The sequence below is a fragment of the Carassius gibelio genome, chromosome B4 (assembly GCF_023724105.1).
Source record: "Carassius gibelio isolate Cgi1373 ecotype wild population from Czech Republic chromosome B4, carGib1.2-hapl.c, whole genome shotgun sequence".
NCBI lineage: Eukaryota > Metazoa > Chordata > Actinopteri > Cypriniformes > Cyprinidae > Carassius > Carassius gibelio.
In genome coordinates this window covers 27354459-27373020 of record NC_068399.1, presented here as the reverse complement: position 1 = coordinate 27373020, position 18562 = coordinate 27354459, and the positions used below count along the sequence as shown (strand labels likewise).

The 18562-nt window shown below is 36.3% G+C and overlaps 1 protein-coding gene and 1 long non-coding RNA gene across 4 annotated transcripts; both read right to left on the bottom strand.

Moving 5' to 3' along the window:
* Positions 1-1802: 1802 nt before the first annotated feature.
* Positions 1803-3971, bottom strand: LOC127956771 (uncharacterized). The gene is made up of 2 exons (XR_008153637.1): positions 3240-3971; positions 1803-3157 (listed from the first exon to the last, which is right to left on the bottom strand). It is a non-coding gene; the product is annotated as an uncharacterized LOC127956771 (long non-coding RNA).
* Positions 3972-4383: 412 nt separating this feature from the next.
* Positions 4384-17830, bottom strand: zgc:165507 (uncharacterized protein LOC561188 homolog). Of its 3 annotated transcripts, XM_052554958.1 has the most exons (7): positions 17701-17775; positions 11082-11188; positions 10754-10985; positions 8082-8225; positions 6788-7075; positions 5785-6303; positions 4384-4827 (listed from the first exon to the last, which is right to left on the bottom strand). In XM_052554958.1, the coding sequence occupies exons 3-7, from the start codon at positions 10965-10967 to the stop codon at positions 4568-4570; spliced, it is 1425 nt and encodes a 474-aa protein (XP_052410918.1). In that variant the 5' UTR covers positions 10968-10985; positions 11082-11188; positions 17701-17775; the 3' UTR covers positions 4384-4567. The 3 variants fall into 3 exon arrangements, with proteins under 3 accessions (XP_052410918.1, XP_052410916.1, XP_052410917.1); XM_052554956.1 differs by lacking the exon at positions 11082-11188 and having other exon boundaries at positions 17701-17830; XM_052554957.1 differs by lacking the exons at positions 11082-11188; positions 17701-17775 and adding an exon at positions 15881-16122.
* Between the last annotated feature and the right edge of the window lie 732 nt (positions 17831-18562).

The following is an 18562-nucleotide window of genomic DNA, read 5'->3' as shown; positions in this document are numbered from 1 at the left end:
GGTCAGTGTGTAATCAGTGTGAGGTCAGAGGTCAGTGTGTGATCTGTATAAGGTCAGAGGTCAGTGTGTGATCAGTCTGAGGTCAGAGGTCAGTGTGAGGTCAGTCAGAGGTCAGTCGGAGGTCAGTGTGTGATCAGTCTGAGGTCAGAGATCAGTGTGAGGTCAGTCGGAGGTCAGACTGAGGTCAGTATGCGATCAATGTGAGGTCAGAGGTCAGTGTGTGATCAGTCTGAGGTCAGAGGTCAGTGTGAGGTCACATGGCGTGTGTCTGATCTCAGCTCATCATGTTTGTGGATGAAGCTGAATGTATTGACCGTGTGGAGGAGAATCAGCTTCTGTTTCACTGCATTCACTGAACTGACCGACAGCTTGACCTTTAAAGTCATGTCTGGTTTGTGTTTCTCTCACATTCATTGAGATGTTCGGGAGATTGTTTTACTCTCTCTGTAGTTTATTCTTGATGTCCTGAAATCTGACAGATCTACAATCATCACATGAGTGTACGAGAAATGTCTTTCAATTGATTTGTGATTAGATATTTATGAGATCGTTTCCAAATCTTATGACACACACAGATGACTGTTCTTCACGTGTTTGTGTCTGGAGTTTATGTGACACATATAAAGAAGTGCTATCCTGTAAATTATATCTGTTTACTTTTTTAGTTTCAACCGTTAAATTTCATTTTTATCAATGTAACCCAATGTAACCTGTAGATTGATTAAGTTCATATTTTTGAGTTTAATAAAATCAAATAAATTATGTTATTAGATGAGAAATTTAAGCGCTTAACTAAAATAAGAATTTAAAAATAACATAAATAACTAGAGAAGGCTGACTATAATCAGCTTGGTTCCATTTAGTCTTTACCTGAATAAAAAAAATGTTCTTCTACTCTTCAGTGATGAGAAACACAACGTTTGAGCGCGTGCACGCAATATCTGAACGAGAGCAAAACAACAGTATTTATTTACCTGCTCTTTTTAACGCATTACATAGAAACAATTGCAGTTAAACGGACGAATTAAAGTCATTTAAACATCTCAGATCGGGTTTTCTCTCTCTGTCTAAGAAAAACAATCTATTTGGAATGAACAGAGCACTGAGAGAGAGAGAGACACACACAGAGAGAAAGAGAGAGAGAGAGAGAGAGAGAGAGAGAGAGAGAGAGGTGGAAGAGCGCCTCCTGCTGTTCACTGACGGAACACACTCTTCCGCTGAACACTCAAGATATCCCGAGTTTCTCTGATTAACGTCATGTGTCAACCCCATTTTAAGAATCAGCTGTTTGTGACTCTACCCAAAACATGTCACATTTTATTCCAAAACCATTAGAAAAGTAACTAAATAAGAATGCATGCAGGTAGATTTACTGAATTTTGACCATATGTTGGAGTTTTGTTTTAAATCTGATTTTATAATAATTGATAAGTCTGTTCTGCTGGTATGAGGAACTATTCACTAGAATAATTAACTTCAAATTCTGATAAGAGAAGCAATATTTACTTGCTAAGTCATGTGACTCTTTCTGCAGCTTACAGTGTTCCGCCAGCAGGTGGCGACAAATCATTGACGAATTCATCATAATTCATCGTAGTAATAAATAATGACATCTTTCTAGTATTTGAGTTGTTTTAATTATTTGAGTTTTATAGAAGTACTGCATAAGTGCCTCAAAATACGACATATAAAGTAATATCTGAATGGAAGTTTAGCTGCTTTGTTTACTTGTTTTTAATTAATTTCACATTAAATAATTTTGATGTCATTTAGGGAGTGAGAGAGAGAGAGACGAGTCGGTGTAATTTACATCATTTCATTCGTGTTACAGATCTTGAGGCATTTTCCAAATTTTGTGGTTTAATTAAAATTCATTGCATCCAGAATTATGAACCAAAGGAGTGAATACAGAATGACGTCACATCAGTGTGACGTAAGAGATAAAAGTTAAACCCGTTACATTTGTTGAACTCAACATTTATACAAAAAGAAAGCAGACAATATGGTTGTTAAAATGGCTAATAAAACACTAATAATTATAACAGCGTGTGTGTGAATGAAGAGTGTGTTTTAGTGGCAGTTTGGTTTTAGCATCTCCTGACAAACATTACAACAAATGTTAAAAAATATACAATACAGAACATAACCATCACATTAAATAATAACATTAGCGTTGTTAGTTATTTACATGCTATAAATAGCACATCTTCATTCCAGCATTATAATGAATCTGTACTACAGTAAAGATAATAATTTAATAATAATAATAATAATAATACATCTGGTGCTCATAAACATAAAAGCATGAACAAACATTTCATATTTATGCATTCATACTTTACATGTGCTTTAAATAAAAATAAAAAAGCAATGCAACTCTACAAGATAACAATGCTGGCATTAGAATTTAAGATGCATTTCTATGGAAGCTTGCTCGTGTCACAGAATAAAGAAATTTGCAAGAAAAAGTTGCAAGATTTAAACTCAAAATGCAAGATTTAGAACTTAAATACAGTTACAAAAGATACAGAATTGAATCCATCCTGCTGTAACAAGCTGGAGAATATAAAGCAGCAGAAGAGAGTGTGTTAATCGTTCTTGGTGTGAAGGGGCTTTAGAAGAGTAGACGCTTATATTATATTTAAGGCAACACATCACGAGCTGGAGTGTATTGTTAGTGGCACTCTCAAACTGAAACTCAAAAATACAGAACTGAACGAGTGTTTGCCCTGAGGACGGTGGTGGAAATCATATTGCTTCAAGCTCTAGATTTGGTAAAGATCCTCAGAAGTGATTTTGGTCTGGAACGAAATTTGTACATCAGAAACACATACAGATTTACATTCAGTCAGATTGCAGGCGCCAGCAGCTTAACGTGTAAAACACACTCAAATGAGCTCAAACACGGACGTTTGCCGAACCCGAGCCTCGAGAAATGACCATATACCAAGCTATTAAGGCTGTCTATATCAAAGTGCGCGTTTATCTGGGCTGCGATGATAAATCGATGCAGAATCGATTCATGGATCGGTTCTTCTGAATCAATCGTGATTCTCTCTGGAATCAATTCTGAGATTATCAATTATGAGACTTAAACTCAAATTATGAGACTTAAACTCAAATTATGAGACTTAAACTCAAAATTATGAGACTCAAACTCAAATTATGAGACTTAAACTCAAAATTATGAGACTCAAACTCAAATTATGAGACTTAAACTCAAATTATGAGACTTAAACTCAAAATTATGAGACTTAAACTCAAATTATGAGACTTAAACTCAAAATTATGAGACTCAAACTCAAATTATGAGACTTAAACTCAAATTATGAGACTTAAACTCAAAATTATGAGACTCAAACTCAAATTATGAGACTTAAACTCAAATTATGAGACTTAAACTCAAAATTATGAGATTTAAACTCAAATTATGAGACTTAAACTCAAAATTATGAGATTTAAACTCAAATTATGAGGCTCAAACTCAAATTATGAGACTTAAACTCAAAATTATGAGACTTAAACTCAAATTATGAGACTTAAACTCAAAATTATGAGATTTAAACTCAAATTATGAGATTTAAACTCAAATTATGAGACTCAAACTCAAATTATGAGACTCAAACTCAAAATTATGAGATTTAAACTCAAATTATGAGACTTAAACTCAAAATTATGAGATTTAAACTCAAATTATGAGATTTAAACTCAAATTATGAGACTCAAACTCAAATTATGAGATTTAAACTCAAATTATGAGACTTAAACTCAAAATTATGAGATTTAAACTCAAATTATGAGACTCAAACTCAAATTATGAGACTTAAACTCAAAATTATGAGACTTAAACTCAAATTATGAGACTTAAACTCAAAATTATGAGATTTAAACTCAAATTATGAGATTTAAACTCAAATTATGAGACTCAAACTCAAATTATGAGACTCAAACTCAAAATTATGAGATTTAAACTCAAATTATGAGACTTAAACTCAAAATTATGAGATTTAAACTCAAATTATGAGATTTAAACTCAAATTATGAGACTCAAACTCAAATTATGAGACTTAAACTCAAATTATGAGACTCAAACTCAAATTATGAGACTCAAACTCAAATTATGAGACTTAAACTCAAATTATGAGACTTAAACTCAAATTATGAGACTCAAACTCAAATTATGAGACTTAAACTCAAATTATGAGACTTAAACTCAAATTATGAGACTCAAACTCAAATTATGAGATATCAAGAGATTTAAACTCAAAATTGCAAAAATGCAAGATTTACAACTTAAAATTCTGAATTTGTATTTTTGAGTTTTGATTTAATTTTACCTTCTTTTTTTTCTTCAGAATTCCAAGTTTATATAAATATTTTAAAAAAAAGTCTGAATTATGCAAGTTAAAAAGTAATTAATATTTTGTTTATTTTGTGTTGGAAGCAAAATCTCAGAATCGATGCTGAATCACTTCTCGGTTTATCTCTCAGTCCTAGCGTTGACCTGCTGTGATCGGTCTAATGAAGCCTCTCCAGCTTCGGCAGTGTTCAGAGTTTGTAGAGCTGTTCAGATGTTGGTTTCTCGCTGCAGCACACCATCTTTGTTCTCGCAGAGCTGCTGCGCGGCTTCATCGTCTGCGTCTGCGTCTGCGTGGGTCTCCGTCTGCTCCTCGCCGTGTTTGTGCGTCTCCTCCTGCTTGCGTTCGCGCTCCAGCAGACGATAGTTGATGAAGTTGCCGATGAAGAGCCAGATGCTGGACAGGACGACCACCGACCCGCAGCACAGGTACATGTACTTGTAGTTCTTTGTGATGTCCACTAACTTCCCTGCAAATCAATGCCATGTGTTAATTACAGGATTACAGACACATTTACAGATATACGTGTAAACATGAAAGAAATGTGGTGTTCAGAAACAGAGTTTAGAAATCTAAACAAAGAGGGAAAGACAATTAAAGAAGTGTACAGCACTGACTTTTAGTGTTTTTAAAGTTTATGGAAGAAACAGATACAGAACCATTGTTACTTTAGCATTATTTATTTGATTAATTTTAATAAAATAGCTTTTATTTTAATAGTTATCATTTTATTTTATATATATATATATATAAATATATATATAAATGTTTTAATTTGTAATTCTTAGTTATGGTAATTTTTTGTCATTTTTATTATTTTTAAAAACAAAATTAAACTTGGTAACTAGCCTTGGTAAAAGTAAATAAAAAGTTTTTAATTTGATTATATTTACGTAATAACTCTGATGTGCTTTTGTAATTTGTATTAGATTTAGTACTTTTTAATATTATTTAGCTTTAATTTATAGTTTTTTATTTCAAGTTTTAAATCAAATATTAATATTTTAATTATTTTTCTCTTTAATATTTATATTAAATATTATATAAATATATTATATATAAATATATATATTGAATATTTTATTTAAGCAGTACGATGTGCACCAGGCATGTATTCTTATTTCATTTTTAATTGTAGTAATTTTAATTATTTATATTTTTCTTGTGGTCCGATGAGCACAACAAATTTATTTCTTATTACAGTTTTAATTATTTTAATTTTAGCCATTTTCAGTATTTTTAATTTTTATGTTTTAAAAATAATATTAAATTTTTTTTTTTTTTTTATCCCGCCAGCGCTAGTCCGATAAGCACCAGACATGTATTTTTATTTCAGTTTTAATTTAAGTCATTTTCAGTATTTTAAATGTTTATGCTTTTCACTTAATATTAATATTTATATTCGTGTTTCATCTTATTTTATCACCTGCCAGCGGCGGCCCGATGAGCACCGGACAGCACTCCACGATGGTGGTGAGCCCCACGGCGCTGGAGAAGCGCTGCGCTCCCACCAGGTCCATCAGCGTCTCGAACAGGACCGCGCTCACCATCCCGAAGGCGAAGCCGAAGAAGACGGCGTACACCACCATCCCGGTGTAGCTCTCCACCAGCGGACACAGCAGGTGACACACGCCGTTATAAAGCACGGCGAAGCTGAAGAAGTACTGGATCCTCGGCCGAACCCAGCGTGAGTTCGCCAGCAGACCCATAGACGGCCGAGCGAACATGTCCACGAAAGCCAGGATGGACAGCAGGAAGGCCGCTTGATACTCGTCCACGCCATTGTCTTTCGCATACGATGAGAGGAAGACAATCGGCGCGAAGAAGCCCAAGAACATGATGACGTTTCCCGACAGGTAGATGAGGAATCCGCGGTGTTTGAAGAGCGACAGATCCAGATACTTATTGACCGTCTGCCAGGCCGTGCTCTTCTCCGTCTGGGGACCTATTGTGCAAAAAACACATTTATAATCATCTCAGTTCTGAATCTCCATCACGTGCTTTCAGATGAAGCAGCATTAACTACACAGAGCCGTAGTTCTCTGACTAGCTATGCAAAAAAAAATAAGGCACGCGACATATTTCATAGTATTCTAAGCCGTGATAAAGACACTGCATTATTGCATGCTTTATAATAATGAAAATTATAATAATAAGGACTCTGATAAATCATGTATAATTCTGTGTTTTATTAGTCACACTGAATCAGTTAAAGTTGTTAAATCTTCTGTTTATTCAGCTGCAGCGATAGAAATTTCCTGGGTTAGCGTTAGCTCATTAGCATTTAAAGGGACAAGCACCGAAACGGCATAAAAGTTGCACATTTAACAAGCTATAAAAAATGATCTGTGGGGTATTTTGAGTTAAGACTTCACAGACACACTCTGGGGACACCAGAGAGTTATTTTATATCTTGTAGAAAGGGTCACCTTTAACCGTCGGTGGTTTCTCCTCCAGCGCTCCGGCTGGGTTCGGCGGGGCCTTCAGGGGCCTCATGAGCGCTCCGGCCACGCAGCAGTTGAGCAGGAGCGCTCCGAGGATCCGGAAGCTTCCCCTCCATCCGTACTCATTGATCAGATACTGGTTGAGCGGCGCTAGCGTGCTGAGGAACACGGGACTGCCGGCCATGGCGAAGCCGTTAGCGATGGGACGCTTCTTGTAGAAATACTTGCCGATCATCGTAAGCGCCGGCTGGAGGTTGAAGGCCAGACCGAAGCCTGTGAGAGGAAATGAGATGGCAGACGGCATTGTGGGATACTGGCTGACTTCTGAATCAAATGAGTTATAACCCAAAAAATGGTAGCATTCATTCATATGCATACATCCAATGGTATATTATTCAGACCCCGATTGGCTTCCATACAAATCGCCAAAAATCAAGACTTTTTTTTATATAAAACTTATTTTGTAGCTTCTATTGTAGTAAAAAAAAAGTTTTTTTTGTAAATATGTTGTGTTGAAAATTACTTCCTCCATTTGTGTTATTCTGACCCCGATTGGCTTCCATACATATCGCCAAAAATCAAGATTTTTTTTTTTTTATGTAAAGCTTCTATTGTAGCTTCTTTTGTAGTAAAAATAAAAATATATAAAATGTTGTTTTGAAAATTAGTTCCTCCATTTGTGTTATTCTGACCCTGATTGGTTTCCATACAAATCGCCAAAAATCAACTCTACAAAAAAAAAAACACTAAAGATTTTTATTTATTTTTATGTGTCATATTTTATTGTAGCTTGTTGGGAGACAAAAAATACGCAAAATATGTTGTGTTGAAAATTAACATCCTCCATTTGTGTTATTTACATATAAAAAAAAAAGAAGTCCTGTTGTGTTAAAATTTAGTATATAATCATATAGTAATATTTTTATTTAAAACATTTATTGTTTCTCATGTTGAAATAAAAGTCTTTATATTTTTGTATTTTTGCAAAGGTCCTGTAATAAGGTGCTAAGAATATTGAGAGAGGAAACCCAATATACCTATAACCTGCATTTTGCATAATGACATCACTAAACAGCTGCCATTTCTTAATTCTCGATTATAAAAAAAAAAAATCTGTAAATGCAAATATTTATTTTTCATACTCTGCTTTCTTTTTTCCATACTTTTCCAAACCGCGTAAGAACCCTGTACGAGTCACATTCATGATCCCAAATTGTAAGAAGAACTCAAGCATTTCAAGCCGTTTGGAAACTGATTGTGAGTCGCTGTAAACGCTCACCTCCGATGACGCCGATGCAGATGTAGAGCTGCAGGACGCTGTTGCAGAACGAGGCGCTGATCATCCCGATGGCGCACAGAAATCCTCCCAAAATCATGATGGGACGACAGCCGTAGGTGTTCACCAGAATACTGCTGATGGGACCTGAAACACAGAACAGCAGCGGAAACCCAGTGAAAAAACACAATCAGCCAGGGCTATTACATTAATTAAACCATAAAAAAATAAAATACAAATAAAATACAGAAAACTTTAATATTTAAGCCAGTTATTTTACTCACTTATTAAAATATTGAGCTAGCTGCCATTTAGTTGAACATGATGTACAGCAATAACTAATCAAGCTATCAATCACATTTAAAATAAAAGTTTTTGTTTACATAATATATGTGCGTAAATGTGAATACAAACACATGCATGTATATATTCATTAAAAATATATTTTGTTTATGTCAAATATATTTATATATAATATAAAATATAAGAATGCATGTAAATATTTTTAAACGATTTACTGTATAAATATACACAGTAGACACATATACTGTCAAGGTTTTATTCTGATACTCTGTTTGTCTTGGGTTGTTGCTTCTTGTCTCTGTCTTGTGTCAGCACATGGTTTAGTTGATTATTTTCTTGGCCATGTGCTTCCTTAGCCCCTCCTCGTTTCCTCTTTACCACACCCTCTTGTTAGCCTTGTTTGTCTAATTGTGCTCACCTGTCCCTCGTGTGTTTTCCTTCCTATTTATAGTGCCCTATTATCTTGTCAGTTTGTGGTCATTTAGTGTCATTCAGTTGGTTTAAGTTGGTAATTATGCTCCTGTGGAGCATCGTCCCGTCTTATCTCTTTGTGTTTGAGTTCCTGACCTGTGTCTGTGAGTCTTGGCATTGGTTCTACCTGCCTGGCACTTGGTCTGCTTCAGAGTCGGCGGTCAATGAGTATCTAAGCTCTGCTCTATGGTTTCTTGTTTGCATCACTATGATACCAAAATAGCAATGTGATTTTTATTGTCACTGAAATGTGAATTTATTATATATATATATATATATATATATATATATATATATATATATATATATATATATATATATATATATATATATATAATTAATTTTTTTTATTTTTTTTTAGTTCCTGGATTAAGCAAGGAAAATATCTTTTAAAATGTAAGTAATTGGATTTTTTTTTTTCTCAGTTAATTTAGTACATAAAGTTAAATCGAAGTAAAATTTGAAATGTTTCCTTGGCAACTATCTGAAATTTTAAAATTACTTTTTCACTGCTAATAGATTAAACATCCTAATCAGGAAGCTCGAAAGTCAAGACTATTTTGGTAGTTTTTTTTTTTTTTTGCGTCATAAGCTGTCAGATGTTGTTCTGTCAAAGATCGGTGTTGTAGATCATCAGGTGTGTGTTTGTGGTTAAAATCAGGTCAGACCAGCACCTCCTTTAGCTCATAAAGCGCCTCTGGCTTCTGATCTGAAGGGCAGATCTCATTAACATGCAGTCACTCAGGCTTCCCATGATCCTCAGCGTGAAAACACACAGTGTCACAGTCCTGAACAGAAGCACTGCAGCCAGACATCATTCCTCCAGTCTTCAGTGTCACATGATCTTCAGAAATCATTATAATATACTGATTTACTGCTCGAGAAACATTTCTGATTATCAGCAATGTTGAACACATTCATATTTTTGTAGAAACTGTGATACATTTGATTTTTCAGGATTCACAGATGCACAGAAAGTTAAAAAAGTAAAACAATTTATTGGAAACCGAAATCTTTGGGAACATTATAAATGTCTGTACTGTCACTTTTAATTAAAGTGATAATTTCTTAAAAAAAATACAAAAATGTGTGTGGTGTAGGTTACAGGAATGAAATGAAATCTTCTGTCCTCTATAATACAGCTCAAGTTCACTGGCCTTCCACACACACACACACACACACACACACACACACTCGTGTGTCTCGAGGGTAAAGTGGATTAGATTCATTGATCTTGAGCAGAGAGTGTTTTGAGAGCAACATGAGAGAAACAACGTTCTCTCAGACGGAACGTCTTACTTCAAGTCTTATAATGCAGATGCATCATGGGAGTTTTGCTTCCACTAATGATGTCCAGAGCTAAATGAGAAGCACAGCTGAGTGTGTGTGTGTGTGTGTGTGTACTCCAGCATGTTAAGGTCAGATCTACATGTTAATGATAAATCATGCTGATTTAATTTAGGAGAGAGCTGTGTGACGTGTGACACCGGGCAGTTTGTTCTGGACGTGTGTTAATTTAATTAATCAACTAATGAATTTCATTAGACTTTGACTGAAATGGGTTCTGAGTCAATCAACTACAGCGTGTCGACATGACCTTTACGTGATGCCAAAACCCAATGCCATTTGATAAAGAAATACAGTAAAAATTGTGAAATATTATTACTATTTAAAACAGCTGTTTTCTATGTGAATCTCTGTTAAACTGTAATTGATTTCTGTGATCAAAGCTGAATTTTCAGCATCACATTTCTGATTATTATCAGTGTTGAGGAAACAGTGATACATTTTATTTTTCAGGATTCACAGATGAATAGAAGTTGAAATGTCTGGCACTTGCTATAACTATAACTATTGGATAACTACTAATTTATTTTAAAAAGACTTTGTTAATATTTTACCTCCTGCGTACATGACGGCCAGCATGATGGAGGAGATCCAGGCCACCTCGCTGTACGAGGCGTTGAAGATCCTCTGGATGTCTTTGAAGAACACGGTGGTGGCCTTCGGGAAGGCGTAAGAGAACCCGATGGAGATGAAGGCCCCGCCCACCACAGCCCAGCCCCACCCACCATCTGGAGGCGGCACTGCTGGGGGTCCGACAGGTGGAGGCATCGTGAACCCTGGATATCACTGCAGGAGACACAGAGACCAGATCACACTATATTACAGCTGTGACATTCAACCAATGGTGTGAGAGTGGGGGGCGGGACTATCTGTCCGACTGACCAATGAGAGACCAGAGCGAGTGTTCTGGAAACCTGTCTGATAACAGGTGTTGTATTATTTTTTTACTGGAATCCTGCAGAAATAACACGGGCTTCTGTTTTTAGTCTCTGGTGGGTGGAGAGAGAGAACAGATATAGCAGCTCTGGGTGGAACGAGCCGTCTGGAAATGAGCGTTAATTAAAACCAAACAGACATAAAAGAGAGAGAGTCAAAATAGATGCTTTTCACGCCTTTTGTTTCATCATAAACACATTCTGGCAAAGAATACAGAACCAGCTGCACTAAAATGGACATTTAGTTGTATTATGATGTTTTTCAGATTAAAAAAAAATCTATATATATATATTTATCTGTATATATGCCAAAAACAGTTGGATATATATATATATATGTATAAAAATATATAAATTTACAATTTTATATATTGAGCTGTAAAATTGAATAATTGTATATATATGTTATAGAAAATCCTCAGAATTATGATAGTCAGATATAAAAGCAGAATTCTGAGAAAAAAAGATTTGAGATAAAAAAGCCACAAGATAAAAAGTAACTCGCAATTACCTTTTTTTAATTTATGGTGGGAAAGAAAGCTCACTTTAAACCCTGAACGGTAAGAAAAGAAAGGCAGAATTATGAGATCTAAACTCAAAAATGAATTAACGGTGAGACAAAAGTTTAATTTACCTTTTCATTTTTTAATCCCATGCCGGAAATCTTCAATAACATCTAGACTCAGTTTCAGTTAAAGGTGTGCCGTGTCTTTTTAACAGCTCCATAATACACTTTCAGAATTATTTGCATACTGAATTTTGATTGGTCTGCCCTTCCTTTCATATATTTCATCATTTCCATCACAGTGTGTGAGAGATTTAGGAGATTAAAAGTCACCCAGGATCAAAGACAACACAAGTCATCGCCACGGCAACAGTGTTTACAGCTGTCAGTCACTGGCTAATGAAGCCCCGCCTCCTACTGCATGAGTTCATGGAAACGTGGGCGGGGCTACACATGTAACTAAGTCATTGTTTACAAACCAAACAAAACTCGTGCGATTCCTATCATGTGGTATTTCACTTCTGAAGCCAAACGTGTCAGAAACCCACACACACACACACACACACACACAGTGCTCATGTGATATTAACACCCCAGAACTAAAGCCCTGTGTTAGATAAGCTTTTGTTTTTAGCTGCGCTCTTCAAATCCAAATAACCTTCCTGCAAAGTTATTGTGAATGATGATATCACTGCATGCTGATATCAGTTATTAAACTCATATTTCAATGGGCCTCATTTATCAGTCTACAGCTGCATTCATTATAAACAGCATACAAATGTGAAGGAAAACTGAAACTGCACTGGGCTCATACCACAAGAATCTTTCCAAATGTTTGTAACATTTGTTTGCTTGACTATTATTCATTATGTAGCCTAAACATGGCTTTATACTTCACTCGTGTTTCTAATATCCGTGTAAAATCCTTAACATGTGCAGAAATGTTTGTTTGGGCGCTGCACGCTGACTTTACAGCGGAGCTTTAAAATAAACTGTGTAACTTATGTTTGGTTGACTGCATTTTAGTTTAATGATGAATGGCTGAAATGCCAGGCAACGCTCGAACTAATGTTTGTGTGTGCGATCAGATGGATTTAATCAAATTAAGACAGAAAGAAAAGAAATAAAATGCATTGAGTGACACAAAAATGAGCGTGGCCTATACTTGTGGCACGGTGGAGGGGGCTTCCTTTAGTTTATCTGTTTTTGATCCTATTTATTTCCGTTTATAGACTTATTTCTGTTTATCTCCTTTAACAGAAGCGCTGCAGCAAACACATGCCAGAACAAAACTCATCTACAGTCTCTTTTCTTACAATTCTGAGAAGAAATGTCAATATAAACTCACAATAGAAACAAAAAAGTGAAAATTGAGGGATTAAATCACAATTACTTTTTATTTCCTTTTCCATGGCAGAAAATATAAGAAAATGTAAGATTTAAACTTTAAATTCTGAGAAAAAGTTAAAACTGTGAGATTTATACTTAAAATGCTGAAACAAGTCAGAATTACAATTTTATATCTCACAATTATTATTTATTTACTTATTTCTCAGTCATAAGTGAAAACTCTTTTTACTTGTTTTTAATTGTTTTATTCTGTGGTGTAAACAGGCTTTCATCGTAAAGTCCTTTTCTCAATGTCGAAACTATATTTTTCTAAAAAAAAAAATTTTTTTATGTACAATAAATGACTTGTTTAAATATTTTGTTATAAAACAAATGGCATTTGTTCAGCCTCTCATTGTGCTCAAATTCTTAACCAATCACACGTCTTGTTTACAGTGGTGATTCATCTGATCCAATCAGAAGCTGAGGCTGAGGATGTGATTGGCTGACGGCAGAGACTTGCGCTGACTGAACGAGACTCAGTAAGACGTTACGAGAGCTTTGAGGTCTCTGTTCTCCTTCAGCTTGAAGGTCGCAGTGTGTTTGAAGCGTGAGTGCTGCCTCATGAATATTTAATGAGATGGCCTTCCTCATCTTCAGGCCATGATTTCTCTACAGTTGTACAGTGTCTAAAGCACTATTCAGACACAGTCATATCCCATGCATTGTGAAAATGTTGACTGTATGTATCAGGCTGTTTTCAAGGCCTCCATCTGTCCTAGTTTGATATTTCCAAACTCACAGACTGTGCCGAGGACATTCATGATCACGCGAAACTGCTGGAAAATTCCCAGAATACAGTTCACACCTTAAACACTTAAAAGGTTTCTTCACTTCACCACAAATTAACTCTTCACAGTGTGACCCAGCTAGTAAAACCTGTATTCTTATTACATTTCTGAAACAAATTTTATTTTTCTATTTTCTATTTTAATTTTATTTTAAGTTTGCGTAATTTTGTTGTGTATCTGGAATTTTTAGTAGTTTTTATTGCTTGTATCTCTATATAGTTTAAATTATAATTAATTTGTACATCAGTTTAAACTACATTTAAATGAGAACTGTTGCCTTGGCAACTAGCTGAAATAAAAACAAATCGTAGTTCAAATTTTTGTTTCAGTTACTTATATATAAAAAAAAAATCTAAATGTCCCGTTTTTTAAATGTTCTACAAAGGTTTTTTCTTGATTGTAGGAACATTGCATGTTATCATTTTTGAACGTTCTGAGAACGTTTTTAGCGTCCACTGAACATTCTGAAACTAGTTACATTTAAAAAAAAAACGTTACAAATGTTACTAAAGACTTGATTTGACTTTGAATGAACATTCTATTAATGTTACAGGAAGAACATTTGTTCAAACCCTTACAAGAATGTTCTGAGAACACTCCCTGTTATCTGGGAAACTCAATTATGTGTTCGTCTTTTAAATAAGTGTATAATATAAAAACCATAGACGAGAAGCTGATCTTTCTTCTTGATACAACAGTTGTAAACGTTACTGGAACACCATTTCACTTTTGCAATTTCGAAATATCACAGTTAATTCGAGGTGTTAGTGGCATTTCTAGTCAAGTGAAAATAGTTCTTCAGCAGATTTCGTTCATTGTAGGTAAAAGGTCAGACCCAGCGCTGGTGAGAGTAACTCCAGCTGTGAACTAACTTGATTCATGCCTCTGATCTCCAACAATATTTATTCATCAGAGCGTTGATTTAACATCAGCTGAGCAGGTCTGAATGAGAGGAAAGACCTGCTGTCTGTTCCCATTTGTGTTTGAAGCCCAAGAAACCTGAAGTGCAAAAACAAGATAGAGTTTCCCACCCAAAGAAAGACCGAGAAACAATAACGTCAGAGAGAGAGAGCGCTGCGGGAGACCACCTCTGTTATTTAACTTCACAAACATCTGAGATATCATAACAGAAACGTACATAATGCACACAGACCGGCTTCTCTTTGAAGGAATGAGCAGATAAAGAGAGACGCCACTGGAAACTGATCGCCGTCTGGACAATAACTTGCATTAAAAGAGATTTTCCTCTGGTAAAAGGTAAAATCTACTGCATGTCATGTCTTATCCAGCTTCATCTCGAGCTTCTGGTGTCAGATCTTGTCTGATTTGATCAAGTAAAGGTCAGAATAAGGTCAGTAATATCTCCAGATGAACTCTTCCTGGACTGAAGCAGCTCAGCTTTACTTGATTCTCCACCAATCATGTTTTAGAGCCTGTTTTGAGGAGCGTTTGTTTCCAGAAGCTTTACTTTCACTGTTCCTCAGCGGAGGAATGATCTTCACAAGCCTCCAGAACATCTCACATCTTCTGAGGAGCCTTGATTTCTCCAGCTCTCAGTCACTGTGTTACATCTCATCTCATTACTGGAGAGATGTCAGTATATGTTGTATAAGATCTCACTGATTTACATTACAAGCAACAGAATTTCATCATAGAAATATCAGCATGTGCACCAAACTGAGCAGTTTTTTCCTTCATATTCTATAACTAGCCATAAGAGAGCCATGTTTATATTTCAGTTTCAATTTCAGGTTTACAGGGTTCATCGTTTCTGAGACATAATCGTGACCTTTCACCTACTGGTCCTGAATTACCCATGTTTGCTCCTGCGCTGCACAAAAACTGCAATCATTCATGCTTACAGTGAGAAAAATACATATTAATAGCTGGTGTATATTCTCTAATGACCATGTTTTACTGGAAAACAAGTCAGTCACAGACTAATAACAGTGTGATGTGTCAGGTTCTGAGACATCTCTCCTCATGGAAATAATAGCAGTGCATCTTCCTTAAACTCCTGAAGCATGAGCATGTTCAGAGATCAACGAGTGACAAACTCACCTGAAAGCGTTTGTGGAAGCATGCATGCTCGTTTCTGCTCAGTGAAACCTAAAGAGCTTCATAAACGAAGTACTTGACCAGATGAAGTCCTAAAATATTGAGGATGGGCGTCTCCTGTGTTGCACAGCGTGATGTTTGACCCGCACCAGTCTTACATTCTTCTTATCAGCACAACACAGAGAAAACTGGAGTTCTGGGGTGGATTGAGACGCACATGCTCAGTGTGTTTCTGTCCGCTAATGTGTCCGGAGAACAAACATGCTGTGAGAACGTTGTGCTAACGTTCTCTCTGAGTTCTGAAAACATTACAGTTTTCAGTTTTTTTTTTTTTGAATGCTCTAAAAACATTAAAGGAAAATTCCATTTGATCGTTTTGTATCGTGGAAACGTTACTTTTGAATGTTTTGAAGAAGTAACAGTTACTTTTTATTTTAAGGTGTCCTTGTTACAGTTTAATTACATTACATTTACGTGCTGAGTAATATTAATTGCTAATAATAAACTATTTAATATATGGCTAGGATTAGGGTTTGGCTTTGACTTCCATTTATTTGTGCATAATTAATTCTTATTATAATAGTTAGTGCATGGAATATGTGTAACAAGGCCACCTTAAAATATAGCATAAACAAAATCAGATGAACATCCAACTAAAAGGTTTCAGGAAGACCGGATAACTGTGAATGTTCTGTTGTTAATTTTACTGGAAGAACGTTTGTTTGTATCTTTGAGAGAACCTTCTAGCAATGTTTCCTAGCTGGGAACCCAGGTACAAATTTAGGTTATAATTTAAAAGCTAAAAAAAAATTCTCAAACACAAATGACATCATAATGATGATTTGAGAATGTTGTTTTCTCTTAACATTATATGTGTCCCTGTGTCACAAAAGCAGTATATCTGTAGTAATAGACAACAATACGTTGTAAGGGTCAAAATTATAAATTTTTCTTATACGCCAAAAATCATTAAGATATTAAGATCATGTTCCATGAATATATTTTGTAAATTTAATACTGTAAATATATCATAACACCTATTTTTATATATATATATATATATATATATATATATATATATATATATATATATATATATATATTTTTTTTTTTTTTTTTTTTTCAATATTTAGATATTTTGCACCCTCAGATTGTCCTAACAAACTTATTTATTCAGCTTTCAGATGATACATAAATTTCAATTTTAAAAAAAAACTGTCCGTTATGATATTTTTTATGGTCCAGGGTCACATATCACTTACATGAACATTCCATAAACAGCACTATAACAATGTTTTGTCCTAACATTTATCAAAACAAACCCTAGCCAACGTGGTGAGCTGAGTAATTACAGTGAGTCAGACGCATCTCTGATTGTAGAACACAACACTGTATTAAATGACTGCATCCTGGTATGAAGAGGATGAAGACGCGTGTCATGCGTGAAGCCATCCGTCACGTGACCCGCTGTAATAATGTGAGTCCAGCAGATGAAGTGACCCAGATCAGCCAAACCCGCTTACAGCATCAAAGCCCGGATAAATATAGCAGCGGCTCTGTCCGCGGTTCTGATCCGAGTCTCGGCGCGCGGGATGCTGGGGCGGAGCACCGGATTCAGACCGGATGCAACCAGTCAATACTTACTCATATTCATCACCGCGTTTATTTTCTGCGGCATTAACTGCGAATATCTAAATGTCTAATCAGCACTTGATGCACATCATCATTTGGCAGCAGAATGTTGTGATAACGGGACCGTATCAGCAGCACAAACGTATCATCATCATCATCATCACCATCATCATTTAGAAAAGACTGTTTACCTTCAGGTCCGGTGATCAGTCGCGTCCGTCTCTCTGACCTTCAGTCGCTGCTGCAGAAAGACGCTCCGCACGCGGTTTGAATCCGTCGCTCTGCGGACGGCGGCGGTGACGTCACGCGGGTTTTGGAGGAGGCTTGGCTTATGAATATTAACTCTGCGGCGTGACGCGCTGCCAGAGGACGTTCTCCGATTGGCTAGGAGGCAGGCGTGTCGCCCAGTTGGCGTTATGAATATTAATTAGGTTCATATCCGGGAAGGTAACCTTCTTCAACGACAAAACATCTCGGTTACGTATGTAACCTTGGTTCCCTGAATAGGGAACGAGATGCTGCGGTGACGTCACCACGTATGGGAACACCTCTGGTGTGACGAATGTCTGAAGCCCTATACCATCCCGCCAATCCTATTGGCCAAATGGCGCATAGCACCACCCTGCGCATGCGCGAGCATGATATACCTGGGTGCAGCGCGCCATTTCGCTCAGATTTCATGACTGAAGATGAAGAGTTATCAAGGTACGGAACGGCCAGAACCGCAGCATCTCGTTCCCTATTCAGGGAACCAAGGTTACATACGTAACCGAGATGTTCCCTATCATAGGTCACTTCGATGCTGCGGTGACGTCACCACGTATGGGAACGATATACCAAAACGCCTGACGTACCTGATAACTGAGATCCGAGGAAGCAACTGCTCAAGCGGAGAGAACCCGGGAGCCAGGGGCCATCCTCACATCCAGACTGTAGGATTTGATAAAAGTGCTCGGTGAGGACCATCCTGCCGCAGCACAGATATCATCCATAGAAGAGCCACTGAGAAAAGCTTGAGAAGAAGCTACAGCTCGAGTGGAATGAGCCTTAACC

Excerpts from the sequence above, each read along its gene's own strand:
- zgc:165507 (XM_052554956.1), bottom strand. The coding sequence starts at position 10,967 with ATGCCTCCACCTGTCGGACCCCCAGCAGTGCCGCCTCCAGATGGTGGG. Across the intron at positions 7,076-8,081 it reads CTGCATCGGCGTCATCGGAG|GCTTCGGTCTGGCCTTCAAC; the intron begins GTGAGCGTTTAC and ends TTCCTCTCACAG. Across the intron at positions 4,828-5,784 it reads CATCGGGCCGCCGCTGGCAG|GGAAGTTAGTGGACATCACA; the intron begins GTGATAAAATAA and ends ATTGATTTGCAG.